Here is a 19,905-nt window from a genome sequence, read left to right on the forward strand (position 1 = left end):
GTTGCAAACACATATAAGAATAATTTAGGGGACATTCACAAAGACTGGATTTAGCCTCAGGATGCTTTTCTCACCCAGCTTCCTGGTGAAAGCATTTGGGGTGCCTCAGAGCACCTACAATGAGCTCCCATCCAGACCGAGCTGATGACTTTACCACTCCCCACTGGCTGTGGAAAGATCCTAAGGCAAATAAGGTCCTTAAGCTAAAGGTGGCCTTTGCACAGCCTGGTTCAAGAACCAGGAGCAGTGAATCAGTCACTAACAGATTTTGGAGTCAGTTCTGTGATTTTCAAGGCACTCATAATGTGAAAATTCTTTTACTGACTTTAAGCATTCGGGCACTGGGTATGTACAGCAACTAGGAATCTGCGAGGATTGCTATAAAGTCAATAAATAACATACTGCAGGGCTGCCGTATATTCAGAACACAAGTAACGCTGACAGGACATCGTTCAGAGCAGAACATGGTTTAATTAGAATGCTTGTGGATGTTATTAACAAAACGGTGCTATAAACTAACGGTCATTTTACTGTCTGTTCATGTACTCTCTCTCTCTCTAATATGCCTGTGTATGGGTGCTGAGTGGGCATACAATCCTACCAGAGCAACACCATGTCGAACACAGCTCTTACTTGCTGTTTCTAATGTATTTCGTTGTGAAATTCTAATAGTGGGTCACATACTTAAATCATCATAGATCTGAAAGATGGTGTAAGAGCTTGTAGTAAGTGACTATGAGTCAAGTGAGTGAAATTTAAGACTAGTCTCACTACACACCCAGGCTCTGAACCAAGGAGGGGGAATGTCTGGGTGTTCCTTCTCTCATTCATTTAACATAGTTTTCCTTCTGTTTCCCTAGCAGTTAATTAGCTGTGTTCATGCTAGCAGTGGGGGATGAGACAATGGTGTCTTTCCTGTCTTGCCATATCACCTCAGTCATAGCAGATCTTGATGGTACGAAAGCTGGTAGGCAGCAACATTAATCTAGATTGACAATCTTCTGTGCTTATACAAAAAGCTTAAAGTTCTGTAGTTATAAGAAAACCAGATCATTAGATGACATTGAGGAACTAATCACTTAGACTGTCTTTATTAACTTTATGTATTACTGAACTGTACCTCCTACTTGGCTGTCTTTGAAGAGTTTTGATGTCATCCAATTAAAGCATGTAGTATTATGAGGAAAATATAATGCACAGAATCAGCTGAGAGTGTTTAAGAAAACCCTTTGTGGGAAGGGGAAGGGCAGTAGGAATGAGTCTAGAAGATCCTGTAATGGAAAGCCAGCAGAAATGTGTCTTGTTCCAATTAAGATTGGGAACACTGAGGAGAGAATGGGTCACCATGGGCTGCTTCAGTAAGGAAAAGTAAAATATGAACTGCACTGGAAACAGAAAAGTGGAGGACCACCAAAACAAGCTTTTATATTCCAAGTTCAGTGCTGCACATGAGAAAAATAGGGGCAGGATGAGGATACACCGAAACAGTTGCCAAGAGGTTAAAGATAATATGAAAAGACTGTGTTGTAAGTCCTGAAGGCATAATAATGCAAAATAACTTGACCAAGCAAATTTTAATTGTAATTAATTTATGATACAGAGATAAATTTTGAGACCAGTTCTTATTCCCACTAAAACTAATTGGTCTTTTGCCATGAAGTTTATTGGGAAGGGGATTAAACTTTTAATAATGGGTTGGTTAAGAAATCACTGATGTAATTGTGAACTGCTGGGAAAAAGTAACTAAGAAATACATAACAAAATATCATCACTTGAACGAATGCATCTGAGGTGTCCCTTTGGGTATTTATAGAACTCATGGAACAACTAGTTGCTAAAAAAAACCCACAGAGAATTGAGGAAGTATCAGGAGACTAATAAAGTGTCAGTATGACACAAGTCTTTAAAAATTGAATTAAGAGTAACTATGGAAACTATCGTCTTACGGGCATGGCTCCAAATTGAAATAAATAGTATAAATATTAAGGCAGAAGGGGAAAATGTATTCATATGGAGGTGAAGAGTATAATAAGACCCCGATATGGCACAGGTGCGCTACAGTAAACTAAGGCAGACAAATTAGAACATTTATTCCTCCACTTCTTTTTAAGATGAAGCCAGAAGATTAGTAGAGTACAGAATAGCATCAAGACTTTACAAAGGCATTTCATGCTCTGCCACATAATGTCTTAAAGGACTTACTTAAACAAGTCAGCTTGGGTTAAAATTCTCTTAAAGATATCATAGACTGACCACTGAACAATAGACAGGAAGTAAATCTGAATAGCAGTTAGCATTGTTGAGGACGAGCAGCCAGTAGTATCCTGTAAAGGTCACGATGTGGTCCAATATCTGGAGGATAAAGCACTAATTAAATGTGAAAATGATACTAAAGTAGGAAGAATTATTAACAGCACAAAAGAGAGGAAATACAGAAGGTTCTAGTTGTTCTCTAGGGATACTATGTATCTAATAAACTGAGGCTAAACTTAAAAGAAAAGCAAATTAATAAATGATAATGCTAAGCATTAACAGCACTTTGTGCCCATTGGGCAACAAATAAATTTTATGAAGCTACAAATATATTATATTTGTCTATGAAGGAATTTGTCTTTCTTATATGCTTATTCAGGCTTTATAAAGCTGAGCAGAAAACTGAAATTTGGAAAGCAGCGGCATAAATAGCACCAGTGAAATGATAATTGCTTGATATCTTTCTGTTTATCTGAGAGGAACATTTCTTTTTAATTGTTTGTTGCTCAGAGTAGGTTGGGAGTTGCACACCTAGGTGACACAGCTGGAGTGCTCCACGCTCAGAAGTGTTCATTGTGAATGAGGACGCCGTGGTGGTGCTGGGTGGTGTTAAGGAATGAAGGCTGAGGTATCAGAGCATTTCCTTGGCTGTGCTGGGTCAGACCAAAGAGCTACCTAGCCCAGTATATTCTCTTTAGCAGTGGCTGACAATGGATGTTTATAGAAGATGAAGAGCAGGACAATCACATGTAACAGTCTTCAGTAACTCTCCCACAGATTCTAATAACTTTCAGATTAGGGACTCTGAATCACTTGTGGGATTTCTTTTCTGGGAACTTTTCCAGCCTCTCCTTGAACAAATACAAACTTTTAGCACTGACACGATCCTTTGGCCTTACAAGCCTAACACCAGTTGCATGCAGTACCACGTCCTTGTTTGTTTTGAAGCTGGTTGCTATTAACTGCATTTGACCCCCTCTAGCTCTTGTACTGGGAGACTTGGCAAACAGCCGGACTTTGGCTACCCTGTTTGTGCTACTCGTGCTTTAGTGAATCTCTATCACATAACCCTTTGGTTGCCTTTCTCACAGACTGATTGTCTTTCTATCTGTGTGGTAGATTGGCTTTTCCCCATCCAGAAGCCATTTTCACATCATACAATACAGAAAACTACAGATTCACAGGTAGGTCCTTTGGCACCAGAAGTCACAAGATTAGTTCAGAATTGTAGCTTTGATTTAAAGGATGCTATATGGCCTTGCAGGAAAAGTCTGAATGCATGAACTGAATTGCTGAAATTAAGTCTTCCTAAGAGGGAAGGAGAGACATTCTGACATATATACATACTATATACAACTACTGCATACATCTCCCTGGAGAGTTCCTAGAAATAGCGAGGGCTTCCCAGCATCATGAGCAACATCAAAGCAGGAAACAGCAGACAGACCACTAAACAGCAGATAGTCCCCTTTCCGAGAGAGCTGCAGCCTCACTGCTGGACTTGGTGTTGGGGGGCCTGGCTGCAATTGTTACCTTTGCAGAGAGTGGGAGAAAGAGCGAGGGACTCGGTCCAGAGCGAAGACTAAGCACTGCTGCTCTGCCTTGGATTCTCCTAGAGAAAAAAAGAGAGACTTATGCCATTATTCTCCTTGTCTGAGCATTTGAGGAGGCTCTTGCTTTGCTATCTGAGAAAAAAAAAAACCAAAAAGGTTCCCTGTGAGATACTGTGCCTAGTGCTCTAAATTGTCATATATCAATGTCTGTCTCTGTGTAGAAAAGGAAGTTGTGTCACACTGTGCGTTAATGGTACATAGTCATGGCTTTCACTTAGGGTCTTAAATATTTTTCTTGTTTTTCTGTCACCGGTGTGTGGATTTTACTTCAAACCTATGGTATTCCAGGAATATCTTGTACACAATCCTTTGCTAGTATGAGCCTTCGCGCGCTTGAAACACTGATATGTCCACTAAAGACAAAGAATGACTGTGAAATTGCAAAGCATTTTTTCCATGAAAGTTCAGGACTTGGTTGCTAAGCTTAGTCAATGCTCCTTTTAGGACTGACCCAAATACTGGTTTTGATGCTTCTGTTTATCTGTCCTTTAATATTTTGCTTTTCTCCTCAAAAGTCACATATTAATAGGAAAAAAAAAAAAAAGGCTGTCTTTTTTTTCCCTCTGTTGCTTTTCTCTTCTGAAAACTATGTCTGTAGCCTTTCTGCCTTCTGCTTGTACAGTCCACTGAGCAATAACACAGGTCTTTTTTATTCCCGAGTGGAAAGGAAGAGCTGGAACTCAGTCTTGCTGAAGTCTGAGAAAGGAGGCTTCTTTTATAACTTGCAAATAAAAACCTGCTAGTGTGAAATACAAAAGTGTTTTCAAACAGGAAGAATGGGGTTGCCTTACAGCTCTGTGCTGTACTCTGCTGCGGAACAGTTTTCCCAAAATGGAGTGCAGAACAGCCGGGACAGAATTTTGTCACGGTGTGTGGGTTTGTTTGTGGGGAGGAGAGGAGAACACAGCACCTTTTCCTCTTGATTTTATGGCTTGAATGAGGTCGTGGCTTTCAGGAAAGAAGCCGCACACCTCGCTGGCTGCCTGCCTGCCTCTCTGCCTGTCGGCTGTAGAGCGGCAGCCCTGCAGCAGGATCTTGGTGACCCACCTGGGCAGCTGTGAACGCCAGGCCAGGGCACTGTTGAACCTAGCCAGGCCAGGGCACTGTTGAACCTAGCCAGGCAAGAGGTGTGTGTCACAGCTCCCGTTTCCTGGTACAGGTATTGTGCCAGAAAATGCTGCTTCTCTCCCCTTAGGTGAGGTTGCAATAATAACAGAACCACTCTTGTACTACAGAAATTGGTGATACTCTATTTAATGTTGAAAGTGCTAAAGGCTGCTGTTTTGGCAAATTCTTTGCAAGATTTTGCAGTTCTAAACACATGACGCTCTGTTGTCTCTAATGTTGTGCTGCCATTGGCAGATTTCCCGTTACATAATGTTGACCTATATTTGTGCTATTTGACTCTTTTTTTTTTTTTTTTTTTTGCTAAACACTGTCAGGGATAATCCATCATAGAGTAAACTTTCTGATTATACGCTGACACTGTCATCCTTTAGCACAAATGTAACTTGTGCCTCAGAGAATGCTGTTCTGCTGTTCCGTGTTAAGACAAGCAGAGTACAGTTCTTCCAGGTAAGAAAAACACCAGGAGAGTTATCAGGTGCTTTGAGATTGAAATACCTAGGACTAAATTCACCGCAGAATGATTGCACAACCAAATCACATCAGGGAGTAATTTGAGCTTTAAAAAATGCTGAGACGCAGCCCAGGTGTGGGCAGTAGCGACTGGCTGAAGGAAGTGTGAAGTCTGTGAAGTGTGACTCTGCAAAATGCTGTCTCAGGCTGGTCCGGCCTTGTTTCATGCTTCAGAAAAGCAGAGCTGTGGAATAAGTTTCTCTGCTTCCACTGAAGTCTGCCAGTATTTGTAGTCTAGCCAATCTTTTCTTAAAAAAAAAAAAAAAAAAAAAAAAAAAGTGTAATGGTGTGGGGAGATAAATAGATACAGCTCAGCCGGGGGTTATTGCTAAAAGGCAGCTGAGAAATGAGAGGCCTTGGAGATATGGGAACCACCCCCAAAGCTGTCTGCTCTCAGAGCTGTGCAAAATCCATCCGTTCTTAAAAACCTGATTTCAGTTGCATAGAATAAAAAGCAGAGGAGAGAAAGGTATATGAAAAGGAGGCAAAGAGAATAAAATGGGAATTCTCTCAGTATTCAAGAACGAGGTGTGCCTCAAATAGACTTTATGTAATGTTGTAGCAAAGAAGTAACAAGATTGTGCGAGCTGTTGAAGTGTCTACCACATTGTGGAAAGGAATGAACGTGGAACATAAGGCTGAGAAACTAAATGCACCGTCTTCAGGAAAAGAAATTTTCCAGCCTTATGTAGGAGATGACTGTGTGCTAAGAACGGTTGCAATATAGAGAGAAAGGTTTTGCTTCTGTACAAGAAATGAATGCTTGTCAGAGCCAAAATTAAAACCTGATGAATGCAGTCTCACCCACTTTCATTTCTTCCCTCTCAGATTCTACATTTGTCCTCGTTCTGTCTGTGCGTTCATTCATATATTCCTCTCCCTTCCCACCTCCCCGTTGACTCACACTCTCTCCCTCCCTCTTTGTTATTCCTTTTCATTTTCTCTTCCTTTAGCTTTTCTTCCCACTCATTCCATTTCTCCTCTGCCTGACCCCTCTGCACACATTTTCCTTTGTGGTGAAAAAAAAGAAACAGCAAAGAGATAAAGAGGAGGGAAAAAAACCAGAAGACAAGCAAGGAAGAGAGGGGGTGAAGAGGAGACAGTGCAGGAAGGGTGCTCAGCGTTGTGCTTTCTCCCCGCGCTGCACTACAGATCTTTGAGGGTGCTGTAGGGGTCAGGGCTCCTAAAACCTGTTCCTTTCTCCCAGGCAGCAGCACTTGACAAGGGCTTTGTGAAAGGTAATGCCAGATTAGTGTCCTTAGAAACCATCTTAGAGAAGAGAATAATCACAAAATCCAACACTCACCCGTGAGTGACAAACATCTGGCTGTGTGTGCAGCTTGCTACTGCACCAGATCAGGGAGAAGGTGGTAGGAGGCTGGGTGGTTCTCAGTACTCTGAAATGGGAAATGGGAGGTTTAGGAGTACTCCGGACTTGCTGGTGTGCGATGCTGACCAAGAAACATCACTGCCTTAAGCTTTGTTGGGCGCCAGTGCGCAATGAACTGGTGTTTCTCAAAGCAGCAGGGGCTGGTGTCTCGAAATGGACAGCCAAATGTTTGCCAATTTCGGTTTAGTGAAACAACAGAGAGGTGCCAGCGACTCTTATTGTGATGTGCTATAGGAAATGGGCTGAAACCACTTTATCTGTAGGCTGGTTATCCCATCTGAGCACGACGAGCTTGGTCCCAAAGTCTGCCTCTGCGACTGGAGAAACTCCTGTACTCCTGCAGCCCCCGAGGCTGCTCCTTCGTGCACCCTGCGGACGTCCCGGGGCGAGGGAGCCGAGCGGTCACGCCCGCCCGTAGTGCTGGGCTGCACAACTCTTAGTTCGTTCTCCTATTGCTCCTTATTTATTTTTTTTTTCTCATTTTCTGGCTCCGTTCTTGTTCCTGAAATTGTTAACTGAGATGGAATCGTTTCTCCCCAATTAAAAAATAAAATAAAATAAAATCTTACTTTTCACAAAAGCTTGGTAGAATAGCACTGGTACGCTGCGGGTTATTTCTCCTTCCCACAGAAGGAGCAGGAGGGATGTGCGCAGGGCAGGCAGCCAGGAACGGCTCCTTCCTGTACCCTGTCCTGCATCTATAACCCTCTGCCAGCCTTTCTTGCTGTACCAATTTAACAGCGGGTATTACTTTCTTCAAATTCTGGCATAACTGGAGGATCAAAGCACCCGCCCGCAGCCCTTGCAGTTTGGTGTGATTTATGCACGGTGGTTGCGGTCTATGGTGCGCCTGGGGAAGGGGAAATCAATAACCGCGGGTTTTGGGGTTTGTGCGTTGATGCAGGTCTCCAGGGAAGGGCTGGAGGTGAAACGCACCTCGGCCCCGGGCGGGCCGGGGGCAGGCAGCTGTGCCCGCAGCGGCCGGGTGGAGCCCCGGGCGGCGCTTGGCAGGGACGGGGCCCAGCCCGGCGCTTCGGCCGCCGGCGAGGTGGGGGGGTGCCCAACGCCGCGCGCTCTCTGGCGCAGGCTGTGGCGCGAGGGAGAGGCCTCCGCGACGGCCGCGCGCCCCCCTGGGGCGCTTCCCGCCGGCCGTTACTAACGGTCGCCGCGCGCAGGTACCGGCGCGTGCCCAGGGGCCCAGTGGGCTTTGGGGGGCGGCGGGAAGGGAAGGGACGCGGCGGGCAGGGGGAGCCGGGCAGGCCGCCGCGCCGCTCCGCTCCCCGCCGCCGTTACATAAGGAGCGGCGGGGGAGGGGAGCGGACCGAGCCGCCGTTTTGAGGCGGCGGCGGTCCCTTTAAATGCGGCGTCGGGGCTGGAGGGCGGGGGGGGGGGGGGGGGAACGACGACGACGACGATGAGCGCGCGCCTCTCTGCTGCCCCCCTCCTCGCCTTACTGCGGTGACAAATCCGCTCCCCGCCCGCCTCCGCCGAGCCCAACCGAGCCGGGCGGCGCCGGGAAGCGCTGCCGCGCGGCTCTGCACCGCCCGCCCGCCCCAGCCCTGGCCCCGGTGCCACAGTAGGGAGCGGCGAAGGGGCGCGATGGAGGCTCCGCGCCTCGCGCACACCATGGGCAGCCCCACCAGCCCCTGCGAGGAGGTGATCAAGAACCTGAGCCTGGAGGCGATTCAGCTCTGCGATAGGGACGGTAAGCCCGGGCTCCACGCGGCTAATCCCCCGCAGGCGCAAGATGCTGCTGCCCTTACGGATGCTAATGCACATTAATCCCCGCGGCGGATGGTCCTTTGTTATCCCTCACGTATTTGTAGGTGCAAGTGTTCCCCACGTTTCCCGCCGCCGCCACCCTCCTGCCAGCGAGAACAAAAGGCAAAACAGAAGGTTGCACCTTGCTGGAGGGAAGGGAGGGAGACCCGCCGCTCCCTGAGCCGTCCCTCGCCTTGCAGTGCGCTTACCCCTGGGCGAGCCTGCTGCGCAGCCCTGCCCCTGCCAGGAATGGACGCCGGGGTTTGTTCTGGGAGAGGCGATGGGGAGAACTGGAGCAGGCGCTGCAGGGCGTCCGGGTCTAGGGACGGGGTGCTGGCCCTGGTGGGTCTACTGTTACCCGTCATATCCAAACTCCTTTGTACCCTAGGGCAGTCCCTCTGCTTCAGATACACAGACGAATCTGCTTGCCGGCGTGGGCTTGCTGCGAAACTTGTTGCCGGTCGCTTGTGCCAGCGATGAGGCGGGGAGCGGACCCACCTCGGGGCTCGAGTGGTGGGGGGCGGCGAGGCCGATGTGCCCCGCGGTTCAGCACCACGGACAGCACAACGCCGGGGGCGGGCGCGGGCTGCGCCGCGCCAGGCCGAGCCCAGCCGAGCTGTGCCGAGCCGGGCAGTGCCAGGCTGAGGAAGAGCGCGGTGCCCCGGAGGCAGCGGCAGTCCTTCCAACGGAAGGCACAGCTGGACCGTCGAGCAGATGAAGTTGGGTTTTAGAGCTGCAGGTGCAGATATGAAAAATTATCTGCGTGGAAGCAACCGGATAAATGTGAGGTGGTGATGAGGGACAGACAAAACAAATTTACATGCTGAAAGCTGACTATGATAGTTGTGCACAAACGATACTCTCTTCTATCACTGACAAACCTGATAGCCAAAGAAGGAAAAAATATTTTCTTGTAGAGTGGTGTATAATTTGTGTTCATGTACCAGGTTATTCTCATCTTCTCATTTGCCATTCAATTACCAAAAATAACTTCTCTTTTTTTTTGATGCAAATGGGCTTTGGGTGTGGAATGTATGTTACCTGGTAAGTACATGGAGGAATGGTGATGCTATGTCAGTGAATGGTACAGCTGAATTCATGAAACTATTTCCTTGTTGCAAGTGTATTTTTGGAGCATAAGTGTTGTAGGTGATGGTTATAGAGTCAGTCCAGCTTGAGATTAGTTGTGATGAAATAGTCCACAGATTAGTTGTGATGAAATACTTCACTTTTTTGACCTAGGTAGACTTACTATTTTAAATGCTGGATTTTTGTAAGCTCTTTCTCTTAATTGAAATACTAAAAAAATTGACAAGGCATTGAAAAGTCTTTTCAGAAATTATTTTTATAGCTGCATTGGAAATTCTTTTTTCTTTTTTTTTTGATGTTTGAATAAAAATATAATATGCATTTCCATCCACTCATGCCTAACTCACTGCCTAAAGAAACTGAACTGTGTTTATAATAGTGGAGGCTAGACCATTCTTTTGATAAAACACTTTTTCACTTGTATTTCTTCTTATTAATAGTAGAGAGAAATTAAAATTATGCAATCCTTCATATTTGTCTACCCCAAGTAATTGTAGCTAAGTACTCCATGTCAAACCATTGCAGACTCTATTTCGTTCAACATAGGGTAGGTAAGGACTGCTCAATTTCTATTGGAATAGTGTCATACAGACAAGCAAATACAAAAATGTAGTATTTTTAGTTTTAGTTCTCTTGAATAGGCTTCACTGGCAAACAAGAACTTTCCTGTAGATCTGATTTTACAAACTAATCTTCATCAAGTAAGCCACTATCATACAGGGTCGTTGCTTCCTACAATACATGGTTGAATTTCTGAAGGAGGCACCTATATTGTGCATGTAAGATAGGCAACTCGTTGCCTAATTTGGCACAAGACTGCACTTCAGCATATTTCAGTATTTCCTACAGGTGGCACTTACGTATCAAAAAGCTTGTTTTAATGGGAAAGTAAAAAGAAGCAAGCAAAGATTGAGGCGTTAGTCTTTCTAGGTAAGTGTGCAAATATATGTGCAACACATGTAGATCCCTAATTGTGTACATGAGTTTAGTTAGAACATTTATATTATAAACACCTACAATTTATTTTAGGGTGTCTTTATTGTAAAAGATGTAGTTCTGAAGGTGATATGTTGGAGTCATTGAGGCTAATCAAAGTTTTGTGGTAAATATCAATATATTACCCATAATGAATTTAAAATATGCTAGATTTTCATATTCTGAAAATGTCCTTGATCTGTAATCTGTAGTAACTGTAAAAGCAACTGATGAAAGGCTGACGTTACGTCTCCAACTATGACAAATTCTGCAGCACACTTAGTTTGGAATGGCAGGCAATGCTGCAGTATAAACATAAGCAATAATGGAGTATTTCTGCAGATAAGAAAATATTTTTGCTGTTTTCCAAGATGAGGAAATTAATACTGAAGCATTTTCTATTCAGAAAACTGGGTTGTACCTCATATGGAGGTATATGCAGAAGCCAGAAATCCAGGAACTGGATTGAGTAATTAATAATATCACAACAATTCATGCTTTTTAGATATTTTTTTCTGTTTTTTTTTTTTCTGTGCTTTCTTGCAAGCATTTTCATCTCTCTTAATGAGTCAAGACCATTTAGAAAACTTACAAATGTCAAATAGAAGAAAACAAATGTATGCATTTTGGAGATTTGAAATTTTTTTTTAATAGAAACACCTGGTAAGATTTGGTTTAAAGTGAATACTATATCATAAAGCCAATTATCAGCCACTCTCTTCAGCATTCTCTGTTATTTACAAATGCATCTTGCATTATTTTTTCATATTATTTTAGGTAGATCTGCTAGCACAGCTTCATAGTAGTCTATTGCACAATTAGAACTCTGCTGAACTACTTTGTGTGTAGGAAAAAGTGTATCACTTGTTATTTTCCTGTGCTGTATTTGAACATTGCAGCTGTATTTCTGTATCCTTAGACCAGGAAAGAACGTTTAATATGTGCTAAAAATTCTGGTGACCTTTTTATAAAATTTGTGTTAGCCCTACCGAGGGATTAAACCTTTAGTAGATGGATGCCCTTTGTGTATGAGCAGGCCAGTTCTATGAAAATATATCTAACTTAAGAAAATCATAAGCCTTTGAAAAAACTATGCTTTTCATGAACTCGGTAGAACAGACTTAGATTTTAGCAGCTGAATTTCCGGAAGCTCCCTGTTGTGGCTGCACCAGTGCTCCCCATACAGATACTGCACTCTGGCTGCTGGGGTCCTGCCAGAGTGCGAGCAGTGATGCTGTCATCTGCTTTCCGTGCTCTTACAGTTGGCATAGCTGGAAAGAGGAAGACACCTATCAAAACACAGAAAAGACAAAAGCAGAGCAACAAACCTTCAAGAAGGATGTTGGAACTTGGGAGACGTGGGCTGGGGAGAGGGGCAGGAAAACTGACCCACAAGGCCCTAATAGAGACTGAGGCAGTGGCTCGTCAAGAAGAACAGGAAAGACTTAGAAGCTGGGAATGTTTATGAGGATTTGGTCAAACGGGAAGGCAGAAGTGGGCAAAATGACCCTGAATGAGAACAGGAAAAGAAGGTGAAAGAGCGAGGAAGGTAATCCAAGTTCTGGCAAGGTGCCCAGGGAAGTAAACCAGGGAAAACAGAGGAGGGGAGTGCTCATCCAGATGAGATTAATTGAGTGAATGAGGATGAAATGAGAACTGGGGACCTGTGAAGAGTAAACCTGGAGACATGTCTGCAAAGAAGAGACAAAGTACAAGAATGTGGAGGGGAAAACTGGGCAGTGTGGACCACAGAGGTTAGGAGTAAAGGAATGGAACCAGGACTTGCTGAGCAAAGAGACTGGGACTGAAAGGACAGCCTTAGGTATGAAGAACAGGACTTTTGAAGTGTGACTGGGGAATAGAAGAAGGGATGGGACAGGAACAAGTTCAAGGAACAGGACAGAAGTGGATGCCCCATCCCTGGAAGTGTTCAAGGCCAGGTTGGATGGGGCTTTGAGCTGCCTGATCTAGTGGGAGGTGCCCATGCCAAGGGCAGGGGGGTTGGAACTGCATGATCTTTATAGTCCCTTCCAACCCAAACCATCCCATGATTCCTGTGTTTTGGTGTGACAGCCAGAGAAAGGTCAGTGTGTATCAGTGTGTGCCATCTTCCAAAGCCACACATGACCTCAGGATACCAAATTCTCCTTGTTAATTTGACAGCAAAGAAGTCTAAAATCCACTGGCAAAGCATGACATCCATTTTCAGTGCTTATCTATGTGAAGGATGCCGTCTGGTATGGCTGATGGTTGGCCCATGAGCTCAAATGGTAGCATCTGGGCCTGTTGCTGTGCACTTAAATGTTCCAGCACTGCAGGTTACCTATATGAGAATTGATATGAAGCCACAGGTAGATTTTTTTAATCTTTTTTTTTCAGTTGTCATGTCATAAAGCCTAAGAAATTTCAGACGTATAATAGGTGATTAAGGTTGCTAAGTTATGCACTCAAAGCTAGGAAATGAAAGTTTGGTCCTCTGTGCAGAGCTGGCATGGTGTTGGGATGTTTATGTTGTGCAGTGAATACTGGGGATGTTGGATGACATGTTGTAAACAAGGTGAGGGAGAAAGAAAGGAGAGAGAAATTTAGTTCTAACATGGAGCCTACTCCAGACTTTCTGCATGGAACTGAGCAAGAGCTACCTATTTTTCAAAGGGGTTTGTTACTTGTTGTGTTTCTCCTTTTCCGGATGCTTGATCCTGGTACCATGCTGTCAGGGCTTCAGAGGTACTGAGAGTCATAGCTGCAGCTGGCTTCAGTGAGAGTAGGGCTTTGAACATACAAAGCGCAGTGCTAAATGCTTTGAGAACAGAGATGGTAACCACCTTAAATAGGCACTGAAAGTTAGTAACCATCTTTTAACTTCTCTCTGTCTCCATTTTCCATGTGTAAAATGGAAGCAGTATTATTGCCTCCCCTCACAGACGTGTTTTCAAAATAAACTAATGAATGTTTGGTAAGCAGCCAGGCACTGTAGTAGCCTAGAAAACCCATGAGGTGCATGGAAAAACCCATGATGAAATTAATAATTTTGTCTTCAGAGGAGAATATGAATAATGTGTAGCAAATAAGTCCTGGGACAACACGCTGAACAATAGCAAATAGCTGTTAGAAGAAAAATAGTTCATTATGTATGCACTATTCATTATGTATGCTGAATGAGTCAGAATTTATGTGGAAAAAATAGTATGTAATCATGTAGTTAAAGACCATATCATAATCTGAACAAACAAAGGGGCCAATTTAAGGTTATTCAAGTATGCTTCAGTCTGATGTTTTTTATCTATTGATGACTTAAACTATGCAATCCCACTAAAGTGTTTTTTAAAGTTTTCTTTGTGTTTACTTCATATATTTAAAGACAGTATTTGGCTATCAGGATCAGAACCGGAATTGATGTCTTGGCCAGTTTCAGTTGAATAAATCAATTTCTTCACCCTCCAAACACTTGGCACCATCAAAATTGTTTAGCCTAACAAGCTTGTATAAAAGCATTACGTCATACAATCTAAGATGTCATTTCTGGTTTTTATAAACAACTTGCATCTGTGGCTTTGCATGTTATTTAAGCATGTCTCGTGTTTTCTTATTTATTTCAGAAGTTTATTATTATGCTGGATTTATTGGAGCATTCTGAACCATATTTCTAGAGTTTGTAAATGGGAGTTTTCATGGCCATATCATGTACGCATTTGGCTTTCAAACAGAAGGGACAAAGTGGCCTCATCCAGTCTCTGCATGCATTCTTCAAGTCCCTTTTTTGGCATTGTGGAGCAGTATCACTGCTGTTTCTGAAACATTATCCTATAAGTCTCAGAGACAGAGAAAAATTGCATTTCTAGGTAGAGTCTCACATGCAGGACAATGGAGAGGTACAAATTTCGCAGTAATTCTTGGTGTCCTGAATAGTTGGACTTGCATAGTTGTTTGAGTTTTTTAAAACAATGGGAATTCTAAGCACAGGAATAAACAATTTATATATTTGTGTCCAGTATAATAGATAAGTGTTTGTGACTGTGATACTTTTGATAGGACACAAAATTCAGAGGCATGTTTGTGTTTTTGATTCCTCTCCCTCTGTGGCAAGTTTGGAGATGTAAATTAACTGTATTAAAAATGCAAACTGTGTCACTTTTCTAGGGTTTGAATGATGGAATAGCCAACTAATAAATTTATTTCTTCCGTAAAATTTTGTCTAACCTGGCTGAACTTAGAAATAGATTGTGGGTTTGGTTTGTTTGGGGTTTTTGTTTTTCTTTTTTGTTTTGGTTTGGGGTTTTTTTTTGTGGCAAATAATAGTGCTGCTTCAGGTAGGAGCTAAAATCTAGTACATAGCTTCGAAAGTTCTCTTGTGGCAAAGAAAATTACTTATTATGGTTTGAGCTTTACATTCTTGCTAAAGACTAAGATTTCACTTGTAATATGCCTTATTGTTAGGAAACAAAAAAAAATCCTAAATAAAGCTGAGCAGCTATTTTAAAGTCTCTGTAAATTATCTTTAGAGTTGTAGAAGAGAAGAAAACTAATGATTTGTTTTATGTCTTTCACTTTGTCTCACCAATGCAAGTGTTTTATCATAGAATAGTTTGGGTTGGAAGGGACCTTCAAAGGTCATCTAGTCCAACCCCCCTGCAAGGAGCAGGGACATCTCCAACCAGATCAGGTTGCTCGGAGCCCCATCCAGCCTGGCCTTGAATGTTTCCAGGGATGTTCCACCACCCTCCTTGTAAAAAATTTTTTCCTTATGTCTAGTCTGAATCCACCTCCCTCTATTTTAAAACCATTATCCCTTGTCCTATGTCAACAGACCTTACTGAAGAGTTCCTACCTGTCTTTCCTGTAGGCCCCCTTGAGGGCCACTACTGGAAGGCCACTATAAGGTCTCCCCAGAGCCTCCTCATCTCCAGGCTGAACAGTCCCAGCTCTCTCAGCCTGTCCTCATACGAGAGGTGCTCCAGCCCTCTGATCATCTTTGTGGCCCTCCTCTGAACCTGCTCCAACTGGTCCACATACTTATGTTGAGGGCTCCAGAGCTGGATGCAGTACTCAAGATGGGGGTCTCACTAGAGCAGAGGGGCAGAATAGCCTCCCTTGACCTGGTGGCCGCACTCCTCTTGATGCAGCCCAGAATGCAGTTGGTTTTCTGACCTGCAAGCACACATTGCTGGCTCATGTTGAGCTTCTCATCCACCAGTACCCGCAAGTCCTCCTCCTTAGGACTGCTTAGAATCCTTTCTCTGCCCAGCCTGTGTTTGTGCTTGGGATTTCCCTGATCCATGTGCAGGACCTTGCACTTGGCCTTATTGAACTTTGTGAGGTTGGCACGGCCCACATCTCCAGCCTGTCAAGGTCCCTCAGGATGACATCCCACCCCTCCAGTGTGGGATTCGACTGCACCACACAGCTTGGTGTCATCAGCAAACTTGCTGAGGGTGCACTCTATCCCACTGTCCATGTCGCTGACAAAGATGTTAAACGGGGCTGGTCCCAATACCGATCCCTGAGGAACGCCACCTGTCACTGGTCTCCATTTGAACATTGAGCCATTTTATACTGTCCTGTTTTGTATCATAAGCAATCATGCCATTAATAACTAGTGGGACTTTGCTAGAAACTGACTAGTCAGCATCCCTGTGTCAAGAAACGTAGTCATTTCCATTCTTCCTTTATATTCTTAATTTTTAGAGTTATTTTCCTTCCTTCTTTCTCTTTTCTCAGCTCCTTTTATAGCTTTATGCTATCAAATTTGTGTAATTGATTATTAACTATTTTAATGGGCAATGACCAAGTTATATATTATTAACTATTTAAATCTTGCCTGGTATTCTATTTGTGCCTCCGTTGATTCAGTTATTCTTCAGTTGAATTTTTCTAGATCCTTTATAAAGCAGCTGAAGTGCTTGATGTGTAATTATGCCAGATTCATGTACAGAAGCACTGTCTTCCCCCAAGCGCTACGTGCTGATATTGCTAGGCTGAAACTCAAATATATAATGTGGGGTTTGTAGTTAATTTCTACTCATTTTTTATAATTAAGGCTTTGAAAATATTACTATCTCCTATGTATGTCCCTTCTTCTTTGTGTTTGTTTCAGATTATAGTTCCCAGACACCTTTCTTTATTCTGTAACAGAATCAATTTTATCTGAATGGCTATGTTTCTAAGCCACCTTGTGCTTGCAGCTCTTTCTATTTTAATGTTGTCTGCATTACAGAAATGTGTTCTCTCTTTCCAGATCATTCATAAAGATGCTTGTTTAGCCTGGAACTGGCCATAGGCTCTATGGGAGCCCAGCAGACACCTGAACTCTAAGCTGTTTTGCCATGTATCGATCTCATATCTGCCAGACAGTGTTCACCCCTGCAGATCAGTAGTACAATGGCAGGGGGAATAATTTAGGGAAGAGAAATGCTACTCCCTCCAGCATCTGAGAAACCAGAATGCCAAGCCAACCCTTCATTTAAAATTTCATATGTTTTCTGCAAATCTCAAAGACAAAACCTGTTTTTCTTGAGTAAGAGTTAAGCCATTATTATCCTCTTCATCTGTTTCATCTTCCATCTTAAAATAGATGTAGCAATTTTCTTCTCAGCCTACTAATCTGATGGCTCTGCCACCTATGGTAAGCTGTTTCTGAGCTCGCTTCTCCAAATTTACTATTTACCCTGCAGTTACGCCTGCATAATCTAGATCAGTCTGCTCTACAGGCCACTTCAGCTTTTACAGCAGCTTTCCAATGAGCTCCTCTAGAAGCCCTAGCTTCTAGAACAAGCAGAATATCACTCTTGTCATGTAAGATGGGGGGACAAGAGACTAGATCACATTCTTATTTACAGTTCTATAGTGTTTCATCATTCGTTTTTTAATGAGTTCCAGTTAGGCATTGTTGTGTTCAATTGCCTCCAAAGGCTTGCTGAATCTTATCTTCCTGACCTTGAGTTTTCCTTCTGCCACTTCTCTGCCTCATTAATTTTCCTTTTTTTTTTCTTCAGCATCTAGAAAGATCTCCTCCTTCACCCATTCCTTGTAATTTCCTCCACCTTTTATTATTCATAGCCTCTATATAGGAGGTTTGGAGGCCCCAACTTTTCTGAATAAGGTAGTTTTCAGTTCCCTTTGTGCTGCTGAAATAGTGCCAGCATCTTTAACCACAACTGAGGAGGTAATCTTTAAAAGTTCTTACAGTCTATGTTTGTTTTTCTTAGTCCACTTGGTACAGTAGGTACATCTGCCACACTGCCAGCATGCATGGCCTTTTGTGCTTTATGTGACCTGGAAGGCTATATTTAATTTTGGCTGAACACAGCCCAGAATCATCCACTAAGTTTTATTTTCTCTTCTGATAGAATTTTTAATATTTGACTTGCAGACTGCGTTCTTCAAAAATTTATAAACATACCTTTATATGTTTATGAAATATGTCACTGCTGTAGGAAAGTATGAACAAATACAATGTTTAAGATGTTGGAACTAAAGAAAGCTCTGCTCCAGGATTACTTCCTGTGGTTTCCACACTAGATTTTGTTATACAGTGGAGCATCCTTTATTTGACCTTGAAAATGTTTCCTTCAGCACAGGTTTGCTTAGAATTTGTTGTAGTGTTTGTAGCTGGATCAGTTTTCACAGTGATGTTTGTAGTTGAATCATTAATCAATTTTATTTTATTGTTTTCACAGAGTGTTCTTGTTTTATTTATGCTTGAATGAACAAGCTGTTTTGCATGGATGTTTTCAAAACCAATGATTAGCTATACTGTTTTTATAACCTAACAACAGTTTCTCTGAGCTTTGACAGTTCTAGCTGCTGCCAAAAAGGGGAAACCTTAAAACTCATTTGGTGTTATTTTTCATTCCTGCAGAATGAAACAAAGTATTACCAGAGTTGCGCTCTTTCTTTGTTCCAAGTATGGAGTGGCATGTGGAGTTTATTTCTCCAATACTCTTAAGTCAGACACAGCCGGCAGCTCTAAGAGAAGCATAGTTTGAGGAATTCCCATATTAAGCTTTGTATATCAATGCACTCTTGTTAGGAGAATTCTGCAGGTTGCAATTGTCAGAGGCATCCCATAGATTTATTCCCTGAGCTGTTCCATTAACCTCAATAAGATTTTGTGTAAAAATTTGTGTGTGTAATACAGCATGATAAAGATCTTACAACTACTGAAATTTTCTAATTTTTTTTTTGTGTGTATTCTACCTTATTTCAGACAGATAGGCATCTGATTTGGAAATTCTCTCTTTAAGTTGCAATTTGTCTGGATTTCATCTACCTTTACTTTTGGGCTAGAAATAATATTTTTTAAAGATTATTCTGGGTTTTTTTTGCAGTTCATGTCTATGTATACTCCTAGTTGAAGACATATGAACTTCAAAGTCAGCAGGATAAAAAGATGTTAAAAGGCTCTTTCAATCTTGGTCAGCCATAAGTACTGCATACAAGTATCAGTGGAGTGATTCACGCTGTGTCATTGGTCCTTGTAATCCAACTTATGTAAAGGGAAGTTATACATGAGTTTACATAAACTAAGGGATAAAATTAAGAACAGAGTGTGCCGCAGACTGTATTTTAATGCTACTGAGGTGCATCTGATGACAAAGTATATATTATGCATTTAGACTTTTATGATGGAATTTATGCTGGTAATTTAATGTAAATGCTCAGTAGTAAACATTTGACTTTTGGAGTGCTAATGTTTCTGACAAATTTCTAGCCTTTACACTTTCAGTGTAATTTCAAGGCAAATCTCTAATCACAGGAACTGAAAATCCCCAATCCTCACTGAATCCATTGCATCACAGAGAAGTTCTGTCCTTCTTGTGTGGAACATACTGGAATTTTATCCCGTGTTACTTATTCTCTGATGACACGGCTATCACCTTACACTTAATGAAAGGACAGATTTGAGCACTTCACACACAGTTTATTGGGATTGTCTTACCTCTGCCCATGTGTAGAAGTTACTTTCTCTTTCCCCTTAGATGGAGGCATCTGAAACTCCAGGTACTTTTCTTTGTTTCCTCTGTCTATGAACTGCTTTGTACCATGCTTTGGAACCTCGACTCATTGATTATCTTGTTTCTGTACTTCCCTTTGTCACTCTGTTTAGGTAGCATGGAATTCTTAAATTATACTTCATTTACAGGGATCTGAGCATAGCAGCCTTTCTAGAGTATGAGAGGTTAATTT

At 42.7% G+C, this 19,905-nt stretch overlaps 1 protein-coding gene across 3 annotated transcripts in view; it reads left to right on the forward strand.

Annotated features, from left to right (window-relative positions):
* The window catches only part of PHYHIPL (phytanoyl-CoA 2-hydroxylase interacting protein like), a 101,176-nt gene that overhangs the window by 51,888 nt on the left and 29,383 nt on the right, over positions 1-19,905 (forward strand). The window contains exon 1 of one of the 3 annotated variants that reach the window (XM_086752837.1): positions 8,340-8,599. The exons of the other annotated variants lie outside the window; for them this stretch is intronic. Coding sequence (XP_086608963.1) covers positions 8,494-8,599 — 106 coding nt within the window. The 5' untranslated portion in view covers positions 8,340-8,493. Of the gene's footprint in view, positions 1-8,339; positions 8,600-19,905 lie in introns of those variants that run through there. 3 annotated transcript variants of the gene reach the window in all.

Source organism: Chlamydotis macqueenii, chromosome 7, assembly GCF_036417535.1.
Source record: "Chlamydotis macqueenii isolate bChlMac1 chromosome 7, bChlMac1.mat, whole genome shotgun sequence".
Lineage (NCBI taxonomy): Eukaryota > Metazoa > Chordata > Aves > Otidiformes > Otididae > Chlamydotis > Chlamydotis macqueenii.